General features: G+C 45.2%; 1 protein-coding gene across 1 annotated transcript in view; it reads right to left on the bottom strand.

Annotated features, from left to right (window-relative positions):
- LOC140429836 (structural maintenance of chromosomes protein 2-like) overlaps positions 1-14258 on the bottom strand; it is a 55918-nt gene that overhangs the window by 15800 nt on the left and 25860 nt on the right. The window contains exons 15-21 of the mRNA XM_072517317.1: positions 14084-14219; positions 12351-12475; positions 8943-9136; positions 6459-6602; positions 6174-6368; positions 3477-3677; positions 1539-1655 (exon numbers count right to left, since the gene is read on the bottom strand). Of these exons, the coding sequence (XP_072373418.1) occupies positions 1539-1655; positions 3477-3677; positions 6174-6368; positions 6459-6602; positions 8943-9136; positions 12351-12475; positions 14084-14219 (1112 nt within the window). The remainder of the gene's footprint in view (positions 1-1538; positions 1656-3476; positions 3678-6173; positions 6369-6458; positions 6603-8942; positions 9137-12350; positions 12476-14083; positions 14220-14258) is intronic.

Raw genomic sequence — 14258 nt, 5'->3', positions numbered from 1 at the left:
GAAAGAGCACCCTACTTAAGCCCCACCTCTACCCTATCCCCGTAACCCCACCTAACCATTTTGGACAATTTAGCATGGCCAATCCACCTAACCTGCACTTCTTTGAACTATGGGAGGAAAGTGGAGCAGACACAGGGAGAAAGTGCAAACTCCACACAGTCACCAGAGGCCGGAATTGTACCGGATCCCTGGAGCTGTGAGGCAGCAGTGCTAACTACTCTGCTGCAGTGGAATTATGGCCATAATCAGATCAGCTGAATGGCCTATTCCTTATGATAATAAACATCTCTTTAAACCCACACTTGCAAGGAAGAGGAAAGAAGGTAGCTGTTTTGTTTATTGGTCAATCACTAACAGAGGAGAAGCATCGACAGACTGAAGATATTCAGTGAGCCCATGTAAATCAAAAGGCAGTTTGGGAACTTCCAACGGAGCACGGATTCCTTTGCTTTGAATCATGAAGCCACCTGGGTTGGCCAACTCCCCGACGTAAAATGGAGAACAGCAAAGGCTGCAGGGAAATTCAGCCAACAGAGGCAGAAACTAGCAGGTGCAAGTTTACTGTGTATTAAACTCTGCAAAAACCCAGGCAGCATCGATACAAGCAGCCATCTGCATAATAATGTAGCAGCCATCTACATACTAATGAGCGATCCCCGGGAACAATCAAAACATTTGGGATAAACAAGGCCAAGCCAGACTCCTCGGCGCCAGCAGGAGCCAACACAAAAGAGGTTAACGGACACCTCAAGACCGCCCATCAATCAGGGAACCGCTCCAGCATTGGAGAAATCGAACCAAGCGATTGGAACGAAGTCCAATCACTTGGAACCAGGTACAGGGTCCGCCCCGAAAGGCGGGAAGCCCCTGGGGGCTACAAAGTTAAGCCCCCAAGTTCAAATCGTCCTTCTTGACCGGGTCACTCAGCAACGCGAACCAACCCTTGACAGTGACCGGTTCAGCTGCCGCCAAGAGCCCGTAAGTCTTAAGTCAATGCTCGCTACGAGATAGGCGCTCCTAGCTACCAGTCCATACCAACCTTTGAATCCCGCAGACTCAGAACCCGAACGAAAGGCCATTTGTTCCCCTGACCTGGGGCCAGTCCGAAGCTAAGTATAGGCCTGTTAGTTGTAGAAGTAGCTTAGAAGTCGAATTTATGCATGAGTAGCGATTACTGTGTATAATAAACGTGCTTTGATTTGAATCTTACTAATTGGTGTATTGAGTTATTGATCATTACTTGAACTTGAACCTCGTGGCAGTATCATAAAGATACCTGGCGACTCGAGAGCAAAGGTTATAAAACAGAGCCAATTGAACCAACCAAAAGTTAGCAACAATCATTAATTCTAGTTCTTGTACAGGGAGGCCTATTTTCTTTGGTGTTGGTTGAATTTTAGACAATTAGTCTTACCTTTGCTTTCATTGGTAGTTTTAGTGACTATACTTCAGTCCTTTTTGCTTTATATGTTCTGGTTATTCAAAAACAAAGAAAACATCCACCCTAACAGAATAGTGACATATAAATTAGTGTTTACCTGCTTCCATGCAACATTCAAGGCTTCATTTTTCTTTTTATCCAGCTCTTCAATAGTCGACAGAATCTTTGACTTGTCATTTTGAACTATTCTTTTCTTCTTCATCAAATCGTTGTACTGTGAACAAACATAAAGGGAATCTACTCAGATTTCATGAGTGTTTCTCTTACGCAGTTGCACCGTTCTTATATCACACGTGGATGCCAAAGACTGGCACCGACAATTTTAATCAAAGCTATTTTATAATTAATGCCCACCACGATGCAGATATTAATGTATTTAACTTCATACTTGATTATTGTCCATTGAGAGGGTGAAAATTACTTGCGTGGTCATTTAAAAGTGTAACTTTTAGTACAAGGATGGAATAGAATCCTTAGTCACTTCATAGGAACCCACTTATAATTTTAATGGGTATGCACACTCCAATTATGTAGGGCAGATCCCTCCAGGCTTAAATCCCTATGTTGTTTATAATGTTATCGGGCAACCTTTTCTGTCCCATGGGCTATCAGCTCATAACAAAACAAATACACAGCAGGAATACCAAGGCAGGAAGTGAAACAAAAACAGAACTGTTCCAAATGCCATGGGACAAATGTGATGTAAAACAGCCCCCAAACATTCACTCCTTCAACCCCAGGACAAACATAGCCCTTAATTATGGCTATTAACATGGTTATAATTACCATTTTAGAGAAGTAAAACAGCTGCAGGGGACAGCTGTCGAAGTGCATGCATATCACTGCGTGTACTTAATCACTGAAATGCTCCTTTATTAGCCGAACAAGCAAATCATACCCAATATTTATAGAATGTTACTTCACTGGCAAAGCTTTACAAAAGGTTGCTTCCACAAGTCACCTAGAAACGCCTACAATTGATAGGCAATTGAATATCATGTTGAATGGTCTTTGTTACCGAGATATTTGCTGAAGGGGTTCAGTTAGCTCAGTTGGATGGACGGCTGGCTCATGATGCAGAGCGACACCAACAGCGCGGGATCAATTCTCATACCAGTTCAGGTCATTCATTAAGGCCCCGCCTTCTCAGCCTGGCCCCTCGCCAGAGGTTTGATGACCCTCAGGTTAAATCACCACCAGTCAGCTCTCTCTCAAAAGGAGGGTGCAGCCTATGGTCCTCTGGTGACTTTTCCGAAATTTGTTCAAAATTAAGTGCAAAGAGAACCAGAATTATTGACATTTGAGATGGCTTAAGGTGCTCTTATATTAAGAGTGTAGCAGAGGACAATTACTGCCAATTGCATGAAGACTTTCAGGAAACAGGGGGTGGAATTCTCCCCCCCCACGCCAGGTGGGAGAATCGGCGAGTCCTGGCACGCCGCCCGCACGCGATTCTCCCACCACCCCAAACCGGCGCGGTGCGAATCACGGCTGGCCGCTGGGAGAATCGGCGCTTGCCGTTGGTAATGGGCGAGAGGCGATTCTCCGGCCCTAATGGGCCGAGCGGCCTGCCCAACACGACAGGTTCCCGCGGCGCCATCCACACCTGGTCACTGCCGGCGGGAACGCTGGAGGGGGGGGGGGGGGGGCGAGAGGGGTTCCTGTACTGGGGGGGGGGGGGGGGGGGGGGGCTCAAAAGGGGTCTGGCCCGCGGTCGGTGCCCACCGATCGGCACCGGCCAACCCACGCATGCGCGGGTGATGTCATTTACGCGGCGCCGGTCGCGTCATTTATGCGGCACCGCTTTTACGCGGGGCCAAGTCCCGGCGCGCGTAAATGATGCGGCGCCGGTCCTAGCCCCCCGGGGGCGGGAGAATAGGGGGCTGGAACGGCCTCCGACGCCAGAGTGAAACACTCCGGTTTTCACTCCTGCATCGGGACTTAGTCTCGCGATGGGAGAATTGCGCCCAGGACATCAGCCCCAGAACATCAGCTTCTTTTGTGCTCTTGAAGAGATTTAAATGTGAAGTTATACCCGCTCCTCTGCCTGGCTGAGCATGTTCATTGCCCTGACGTTCACAGTTTTGCCCAGTGTGTCTTTCTTCTCCTTTAGTTGTTGGAGCCGCTGGCCTGCTTCTTTAGGATTGTTTGCTTTAAAATCATAGGCTGTGTTGGTCTGGCCAAAGAGGTGTTTTTCAGAGGTAATCCACTCGTACTCTTTCAGCATTTTGGTCACCTGTACAAGTTTTAATTAGGACAAGAAAGAGAGTTACTGTAAAGACCAACAGTCCAACTCCTAATTAATCAAATTCTACCAAACATGGGATTTGTGAAGAAAATAAATGTTCCAGTTTAGGCGGAAAAAGAACCAAATTCCCAACTATTGAGTGAATGCTTGCAAGCACAAATTCTTGCTTCTGTACTCACTTGCACTATTAGCAAGTAATTATTTTCTTTGCATTTCGCAGAAAATTACCAATTTTTGGGGCCCCGTGTGTGTTCTTGCTAGGATTAGCATCTTTGCAAGTGCACGGGTACTTACCCAGCCAGGACTGCCAGAGTTTGTCTCATTTTAATGAAGGTGGCAAGTTCCCCAATTTCCGTATTAGGCCTAGCATTGGGAAGTTGTTAAAGAGGGAAGGGAAATCAGGCATTATAAACTTTCAGAGAAATCTAGCATGTAGCTCCTTAAAGCACTGACAATACGGTTTACTTCTCCGTCTCAGTCACTGAGCACAGACCAGTTAACAACGGTCTCAAACATCCTTCCTTCAGTATACAGTCACCAAGACCAAAACTACCCTCGGATTCCCACTAACATCCAACTCCAGCCTCTTCCCCATTCATTTTCTGGAGACAGATTTTTGTCATATTTCTCTACTTTTAAACATAGCTTCATTCTCCACATAGATAAAATTTATCCCTATAATACAACCAGCATCAACCATCTCTCCGCTGAAACTAACTTGCGCTTAACAATTCACAACCAGACTTTTCTAATGTTCTCCTGGCCAACCGCTCCCTTCCACAAACAAGCCACATTTAAGGTTTGCAACCTCACCACAGCTATCCATATCAAATTCCACTAGTTTGCAGAGTTCCTGGAAATTGACTGGTCATCATCACTTCAAGTACACTTAAAGGCTCTGCTCTCAAACTCTGGTATTCCCCAGTTCTGCTGTCATTGCCCCCTCCCTCCCAATTTAGGCCTAATTATTGCTCAACATTCCACACATCCACCCACCTTCAGAATGTGCTTCACACCTCTCCCAACAGTCTTCCCTGCTCAGTACACTCTTGCTCGTCAACATCTTGAGTCATCTCTTTTGTATGTAAGGAGTTGCATGGTGGCATAGTGGAAGGATGCGAGAACACAAGGATGCTAGAGGTGCAGTGGTTAGCACTGCTGCATCACAGTGCCAGGGGCCCAGGTTCAATTCCGGTCTTGGGTGACTGTATAGAGTTTGCATGTTCTCCTAGTGTCACCGTGGGTTTCCTCCGGACGTTCCGGTTTCCTCCCAGTCCAAAAATGTGCAGATTAGGTGGATTGGCCAGTGCCTGGGGTAATGGGGATAGGGTGGGGGAGTGGGCCGAGGTAGAGTGCTTTCGATGGGCTGAATGGCCTCCTTCTGCACTGTAGAGATTCTATGGCGTGCTAGACAAATCTAACTTGTTAGATAGTCCTTCTTGATGTTTTGAAGACGTGAGCATAGGGATGCTGGCCACTGACTTGTTTCACATAGTAAAATGATCAAAATTGAGAAATTCAATCCCAAACATCAATAATCCTACAATTTAAGTCACGATAATTATTAATCCATTGAGATTTTCATGTAGGCATGCTGGTTTTCTTCTGTATTCCCAACATTTAAAAACTTTTATTAGAGGTTGGATAGAATAGGAATTAAACGACCTGCGAAAGTCAAATAAGGAGGTGAAAGAAGGATATTGTTGTTGACTGGAACACCACAACAGCAGTGTTTGAACCACCAATGTTTCTGATCTATATAAACCTTTACCGCTTTTGATCTTTATGAATGATCTCGGAACATTGAAAGCCATTCAATCATTTCCATTTAACAGTGGAGACAGACCGGTAAGGATAGAGGATGCAGTTAAACAATTTGCCATAAATCTGGATCGGTTATGGAATTTGGTAGGCATGTAACACTAAAGTTAAGTAGCTGTGAAGGGAATAGAATTAACACAAGACTTGGATCGGAAACAGAGAATGACAACAAATTTGGCACCTTCAATCTGAAGACTGTGCGGATAGGTAATTAAGAAAGCAAGACAGATTGTTGGTATAGTAATGGAAGTTTACAAGCTATACTGAATTTTTGATTATTCAGGTGACATTCAAATCACTGTGCATAATTTTGGTCACCATGCTTCTAAGCAACAGCATTTGGAACAGCCATCTTCTCACATTCCTCATAGAAAGTGCAAGGGAAGCTGTGCCCTCTTTATCTGTGTCAGAGCCTTTTGGTCTCTATGGGAAAGTTGGAAGCAGAAATCAGTGTGCCGAATTCTCACTATAAACGATTAGCTGAATCATGACCAGGACTTCACACAAAGTCTGCTCCAGAGCCACTAAAATATCTTGGGGGTTAATTTGCAATCTCAAGACAGCACCGGTATTGATTTCTAACTGTAAAGGAGATAATCTTTCCATTACATTATCTGAAATGTTAATCACTCATCAACTGCATACTTATTCTCCTAAACTAACCTTAGCAGCAGCATCAGCAGTGTCCCGTTTATGTTTATTAATGTTGTGCTCCAATTCCTGAATTTTCAACTGTGCCTCATTTTTCTGTTTCGCTAATTCAGATATAAAACTAGTTTTGATTTGAATGTCCTTATTCTGAGACTTTATGTCTTCCTTTTGTTTCGCCAGGTCATCCTGAGCCTTCTTCACAGCATCCTACAAATAAAGGATTGAGACACACATTTAATCAACAAAGTCACATTACCTCTTCTTTGTGGATCAATTCTACATTTAACACGTCCGCACCTTATTATTTGCCACTTCTTCAGCCATGTTTTCAATCTGTTCTTTGTAAGATCTGATGGCTTCTTCCACAGCCTCAATCTGCTGTTTGTAGCCAGTCTGCTCACGCTTTAGCTCTTCCAATTCCAAAAGCAGGGCATCCATTTCCTACACATATAACAACACAAACTAGTATCCACAGAAGAAAAAAAAAACAAAGTTTCCAATCTCCTGATTTTCTCCCACCCCTCATTTCGGAATATAGAACCCCAAAACCCCCTCAATAAAGGATAGAAGACTGGAACCAGCTTTTACGAACTGAATTAGGACTGAAATTTTTAAATCAGCCTTCATTAATTTGGCACTTTGTTTGAGCTAGTGACCCGGAAGAGAAAATGTGTAATGGGCGGCTGGGAGACAGTTGTTATGGGCGGCATGGTGGCACCGTGGTTAGCCGCGCCTCATATTAGGGATCAGGGTTCAATTCCAGCTTTGGGTGACTGTCTGTGTGGAATTTGCACATCCTTCCAGTGACTGTGTGGGTTTCCTCCGGGTGCTCTGGTTTCCTCCCAAAGTCCAACGATGGACAGGTTGTGTTGATTGGCCATGCTAAATTGCCTGTTAGTGTTAAAAGATGTGCAGGTTAGATGGGGTTACAGGGATAAGGCAGCGGAGTGAGCCTAGGTAGGGTGCTTTTTCAAAGAGTTGGTGCAGACCTGATGGGGCAAATGGCCTCCTTCTGCATTATAAGGATACTATAATTCCAGATAGGCAGCATTTTAGACAGGTTATATGTTAATACCTTGAGAAAGGAAATTATGCAGCAATCAGGTAGCATTTTTTGTATGATCTGCTGAAGCAGATTCGGCCTCCCGGTGATCCATGGCAAGATGGCACCGGAGCGTGACGACTCTCTGCGAGCTCTCTCACACAGATCCTCTTCTACATATTTTCTTTTCATGTACTAAATAATCTGTTTGAGCTGCACGCAGAAAAATACTTTTCACTGTACCTCGGTACACGTGACAATAAACAAATCCAAAAGTCAAGTCCAAAACACCAAGGATAGGATTCCCTGGGCTGGATTCTTCGCACCCAGCGGCAAAATTGCGGACAGCGCCGGTTCACCGATTTTGCGGGCCCGAAAAGCGGAGTACTCCGCCGCCTGGGACCTACCTGGGGCCATTGCCAGAGGCCCGCTCAGCTATTCTCCACCCCAGAACGGCCAAAGACCCGACGGCGTGGAACTAATGTGTTCCAGCCAGTCGGGACACTCGCACAGCGGCTGCAGAATCAGTCCGCGGCTGCCCTGGTTGGGGGCGGGCCGATTGGAGGCTAGTGGGGGCCTTATAGGCGGCCGGGGAATGTTTGTGTGGGGGTTGAGGGTCGGGCCCGTGGCCAATCGGGGGCGGGGTCTCTTTTGTGGGTCTAGTCCACGGTCCGGGTCCACCATGCAGCACGGTGTCATGATGTGCAGACATGCACATAATGAGATACAGACAGGCAGCTAATGAACACAGAGAACAGGACATAACCAATCAGCAGGCAGAACACTTGGGGGTGGTTTCCCACTATAAAAGGCACGAGGCACTCTCACTCTGCCTCTTTCCACTGGGGACATCTACAGAGTGAGTCAGGGTGTATGTACAGTATCACACCTACAGCACGTGGCTAAGAGCTAGTCTGGTTCAGTCAGACAGAGTAACCACACTTAGGTTAGCAGAGAGTCGAACTCACAGAGAACTGTGCCAACTGTGTGACAGGTTCAATAAATCAGATTGAACTAACTTCATGGTCTGGAGTATCTTTCAGTTAAAGCTGCATCCAGTTGCAGCCCGTGTTATCTCAGTGTGCTTCACACGACACACCCGCTGGAGGCAGCCGTGCGCATGCGCAGCCTCTGACCTGGAAATGCGGGGGCCCGTATCTGCAGCAAAAGCTGCAAGATCTATTCCAGGTCTCTGCTAGCCCCCTGCAGGGCTGAGAATTCGTGTCCATTTGATGCCAGGTTTCCCGGCATAAAACTACAGTTTTGACGCCGGCTTGGGGGGACATAGTCCCAATAATGGATAATGCAGCCCTCTGTTTTCAAATTGGATGCTATTCCCTTTAGCGTGAAGGAAACTTCTGAAATTAAGTATTCGCCTTCACATCTTGAGTTGAACTTTCCTGTCAGCACATTTGGAAGCGGGGAGGAGTGTCGTAAAATAGAGTAGGTGACCTCTCCAATCCAACGGCATCCTCTCAAACCTAATCAGTATGCAAAATGGAAATACACAGCATGTTAAGCACAGTCTAGAGAGGGAGAAAAAGAGTTAACACGTCAGGTGGAGGATGTATGTTGACCTCGCTTTTCTGGTCATAGAAATTACAGAAAAAATATCAGAGATGAGCAAAGTTGAATTTGTCAAGTCATTCCCAACAGTATTCCACTTCACACAACGACTGCCCTCCATCTCGCTATTCAGAGACAAACTAGATGCGACATCTCATTCCAATGTTATGCACCTGTTGTTTCCCTTTAGTCTTCTTATTGGACAAGTCAGCCTTCTTTTTGGCACCATCCAGCTTTTTCTGAGCTTCCTTCAGTTCCTTTTCCCTCTCAAACTCAGCATTTTTCATCTTGTTTTCCAAGATCTTGTACTTTTCTTCAGCCTTCTTTTGGACTTCTTTCGTTTTGTTCAGTGTTTCTTCACACTCGCCTATAATCAAAGGAGACGCCATAACAACATTGTCATTTTGAGCTTTTTCATGCCTTCCTATATGTTTGTGCTCCATCATTTTTTAATCAATAGTCAAAGAACAATTTACTTACAGCAAATGAAACGTGTCATAAGAAGTTTGTGGTATCTATACTATGAACAAAAGGTTTTGCAACGCAAAAAAGACATTTCTAAATATCCATCAAGAAATAATGCAATTGGGATAGACATTCTAAGAAACTCAAAGCCTTAGATGCAATAATACACACATTTAAAAATCTCAACGGTCAGAACAGCAAATACCAGTATTCGAGTGAAAAGCACCATCAAGTAAGCCAATTAAAATAGAATCCAGCAGTAAGGCAAGTTGACCAAAGTTAAGAGCTCAACTAAGAAATTGAGGCTGTTGCGCACTCCTCATGGCCTCCAAAAGGAGGAGGGAAGAAGGCACCCGATTCAGTAGAGCGCACTCTTTGAAAGTGAATGCACTTGCAAAGCACGTCCCATTTCCAACACAATTTTATCCTCTTCTCTTGCTATAAGCAGTCTTTCTAAAGCGGTTATATATTTTCCATCAAGAGTGCAATTCCTCCCTATTTTGCTTCCTATGTTTAATTCCAATTGTGCAAAGACCCACATTTCTGCAATGTTTAAGTCATCAATATTCTTGCTTGATGTGCATTGCTGTAGCTCAATACTTTATTCTTGATGCTTCTTGCATCATTCATTCCTTTTCATTCTGGTTCATTGTATTTAAAAAGTTTAGTTAATTCCTGTATGGAGGACTTCCGGTGACGGCGGGCGGGAGACAGCCGCACACTGGAGGGCTCCCGCTCAGGAATAGGAATTTCTGAGTTTTAACGCCCGGTCCCAGGGGCAACGGAGGCTGAATAGGCTGTAAGAAGGCACATGGAGGAGAAATGTGCAAGTTTGGGAGAAAAACGGCCGTGAAAAAGGGGGTAACGGAAGACCGCCGGGGAGTGAAAAAGTCAGCGCAGGAACTGTAAGGAAAGCAGAGGCTGGAGCACCAGGAGAGGCTGCATCGCTCACAGCAGAAGAAATTACCACGGTGATGGCTGTGGAAGTTGAAAAACAGTTCACAAAATACATGGAAGCGATGAAGAAGGAGATGGGGGCGGTATTGAAAGTGCTGGTGGAGGAGGCGATTGCCCCGGGGAGGGCGGCGGTATCGAGCGCAGCAGCGGAGGTGCGGGAGCAAGGTGAGACACTGAAGGAAGTGGAAGAGGCATTATTGCAGCACAGTGATCAACTCACCTCGGTGGGGAAGGAGTTGCGGAGGGTGATAGAGACCAACAAGAGTCTGCGAGCCAAAATGGAAGACCTGGAAAACAGATCCAGGCGACAGAATCTGAGGATTGTGGGTCTTCCCGAAGGGGTGGAAGGCCCGAGGCCGATGGAGTATTTTGCCACGATGTTGGCGAAGCTATTGGGGGAGGGGGACAATCCCTCCCGTTATGAACTGGATCGGGCTCATCGGTCATGGATGCCTATACCAAAGGAGAGTGAGCTGTCAACAGTAGTAACTCTGTTTCCGCAGGTATAGAGTGAAGGAGAAAGTCCTGTGCTGGGAAAAGCAGAAGCGGGTGGTGCAGTGGGCTGGAGCTGGTATACGCATATGCCAGGACTTTACAGTGGAGCTGGCGAGGAGGCGGGCTGCCTTCAGCCGGGTGAAGAAGGCACTATACATCAGCAAGATGCAGTGCGGCATCGTATATCCAGCTAAGTTGAGGGTGACCTACAAATCCAAGGACTTTTATTTTGGGACGGCGGAAGCAGCGGAGGAGTTTGCGAAGGCAGAAGGACTGTGGCAGAATTGAGGAATGGTCGTGTTCCGATGTAGCCTCATGTAACTTTATTTTTTCACTGCGTGTTGGTCTATGTACTAAATGAGTCGACGCTGTATATATTTGACAAGGGAAGAGATGGGACTTTCATTTGCAATGATGGTTCTTTGGGGCTTGGGTGTGTATGCGGGGTTGTGTGCTAAAGGAGATTTCTTGGTTTTCCTGGGACCGGGCAAGGGGGAAGGTGACCCGGGCGAGGGCCTCCACTCTGGCCGGTTTAAGCCGGCCAGTGAACAGAGTGAGGTGGGGGAGGGGCCGCGGCCATCGGAGCCTGGTAGAACAGGTTTCGGTGAGTCTAGCGGGATAAAATGTTGGGGGAAGGAACCGAGGTGGGGGGGGGGGAGGAGTTTACAAGAGGATGTGGAGCGGAGGAGTCTGGGAGAGGGGGTGTCTACAATTCATGGGTGTCATTCACGGTACTCCTTCGGGAATTGGATGGCATTGAATATTGGGGGGAGGGGGATGAACTGTATATGTCAATGGTGACCAGGGGCAATTCCTGATTCCTTTTTTTCCACCTTGGGAAGGTTTGTTTTATTTGATGCTTATATTGTCATGCGGGCTGTTGTTGGAGGGTTGGTGGGAGGATGGGATTGTTGTTATTAATAAGGGGATTGACATTGTATTCGTTACCGTTTACTGTTTGTTGGTGAGGTGTAAATTCTGAAGAAAATGTGAAAATGGAGAACAAAAATATTTATATATTTTTTAAAATTCCTGTATAAGGTCACTTATGTGGACGAAAAACAAGTGACCCCGGAGAACTCCATTTAATATCTTCCCCAGTCTATTATACTTCTCATGAATGCTGTTAAACCCAACATCTTATGCAGTTTCCTGCACTACACTAGATGTTTCTTTAGTTTAATCAGAAGATTTACTACAAGGAACTTCATTAATACAAGTTTTAAATTCAGCTTACACTATATGGAATTATCCATATAACCTGAAATTTATCGGACCTACTTTCTAAAACAAAAGGCTAACAATCAAAATCTTCCCTTTCTAAAGCCTGCCAGACGCTCGAGTTGAGGTTTTGTAGGTATTACTCCAGCTTACTCTTTAGAACAGAGCCCACTACTTTGCACGTTAATGACAGCATCCACTGTCGTTGATTGTTGCTTTGGTAAAGCAGGTGGTGTTGAGAAACTGAGCCAGTGCTAGCCATGAGGCTTCAATGACTGCTCCCAGAAATGATGCAAACCGGACATTTTAAATGTAAATATTTAGGCGACAAATACTCCACAAGGCCATATAAAACCTCATGCTGGGAATAGCTTTGACTATATCCTGCACCCTTGAAAAATTTCACAACCATCTCCCTCTCCTTAGTTATAGTAGCAAAGTACCAATTGTTTTTTGAAGAGTTTCAAATTCCTCCTGCTGTTTGTGGTAGGAGCTCTGTTGAAGCTTTACAAGCAGTAGTTCTTCCTCCTGAGATTTCAATTCACACTGCAGTTTCAACTCTCGGTATCTGCAAAGATTTGTGAAAAAGTTTACATTGTCGCATCAAATGAAGGTATAGGAATACAGAAAATTAAATTTACTGAATTGTTTCGGTCCAAATAAACATATGTCTGCAGTGGACATTAAGTCTATATTTTTTTTCTTGCTCATTGGTTAGGTCTGTATTGTTCTGCCTTTTCATTGTGCTGCTAAATTTTAATCTACGAAACTTCACCCCCACATACTTGGATTCTGAATCTAACCAGCACAAACAACTTTTTTGCAGGAGTTCAAAGATATGCATATAAAAAGGCAAGATTCTTTCCAGTAGCCAGGTCACAGCCTCAGATTTGCCATTCCCTCAGATTTGCCACTCCCTCCTGGCTCTTCAGCAACAAGAATCAGCATGATTAATAACCAAGCTGCAGATCAAGAACATTAGAAAAGGTTAGAATCCAATAGGTCAGCACAGCTCAAGGAATTGGAAGTGAATGAAGCAAGATATTATTTCTGACTGTTGGGCAGCACAGGAGCACAGTGGTTAGCACAGTTGCTTCACAGCTCCAGGGTCCCAGGTTCGATTCCCGGCTTGGGTCACTGTCTGTGCAGAGTCTGCATGTTCTCCCCGTGTCTGCGTGGGTTTCCTCCGGGAGCTGCTCCGGTTTCCTCTCACAGTCCAAAGATGTGCAGATTAGGTGGATTGGCCATGCTAAATTGCTCTTAGGTGTTGAAAAAGGTTGGGTGGGGTTACTGGGTTATGGGCTACAGGTGTGGAGGTGTGGGCTTAAATGGGGTGCTCTTTTCAAGGGCCGGTGGAGACTCGATGGGCCGAATGGCCTCCTTCTGCACTGTAAATTATATGTAAATTCTATGTATTCATTCAGAATCAGAGGAAAGGAGCATCCCATTTTATGAAATAACAACAGCCACTTGGCCTCACAGAGGTCCTGTTGCCAACAACTTTCTGCAATAAACAGAGGGATAGAGGAAGAAGAAAAAAGCTCAAACATTCTGTTATAACCTGCCTACTTACCATTGGCTGGGGACTAATGACAATCCCACAATCCTGTGGGAGTATGAGCTTCCCCAATGAGGGGGGGGGGGGCGGAGAAACCATTAGTAAACTCCTAGTATAAATAAAGCTGGCCAGTTTATTGTAAATAAATGTTATTACTTTTTATCCTTAAAACTCGTGCTGGATTCTTCGTGGCCCTCACAAAACATTCTGTACTCTGTAACACAGATGCACGTTTGGGCTAAGGCAGAGGGATCCTTGAGCAGGAATGGCTTGGTGGCAAAGGGAAGGTGCAGTGAAAGGGGAAAATGAGCGAGACAGTTAAGTGGATGGTCACAATCATCATAACAGAGGCCCGTGGACTCTTCACACTCATTGACGTTTGCGACTTCAAGACCAATTAATTCAGCTCTCATGCAGAACACTTAAGGTAACATCAGTGCTTTGCTGAGGGGCAATAATTGGTTTGAGGTACCCTCCTTTGAATGAGATATCAAACAGAAAAAGTCAAATAATTGTAACTTGTTCAAAGAAAAGTTGCTGGTTTATACTCCATAAGCATTCTAGGTAATCATATAGGTAGAATAAAAAATGTTTTCAGAACCCAAGGAGCAGACGTACTTTTCCACAATATTCTTTAGGCTCTCCAGCTCTTTATTCACTTTCTGTAAGTTAGCTTGTTTAGATTTGAGCTCATCCTGGACATCTTTCAGCTCCTGGAGTTTAACCAACACTGAGACAGACTGCATACGAGCACCTGATTAATAGAATTAATGCACAAAGGGTCACAAATCCC

This window comes from Scyliorhinus torazame, chromosome 9, assembly GCF_047496885.1.
Source record: "Scyliorhinus torazame isolate Kashiwa2021f chromosome 9, sScyTor2.1, whole genome shotgun sequence".
NCBI classification, from domain to species: Eukaryota; Metazoa; Chordata; class Chondrichthyes; order Carcharhiniformes; family Scyliorhinidae; genus Scyliorhinus; species Scyliorhinus torazame.
Note: the sequence above shows the minus strand (reverse complement) of the source record. Positions and strands in the feature narration are given on the sequence as shown.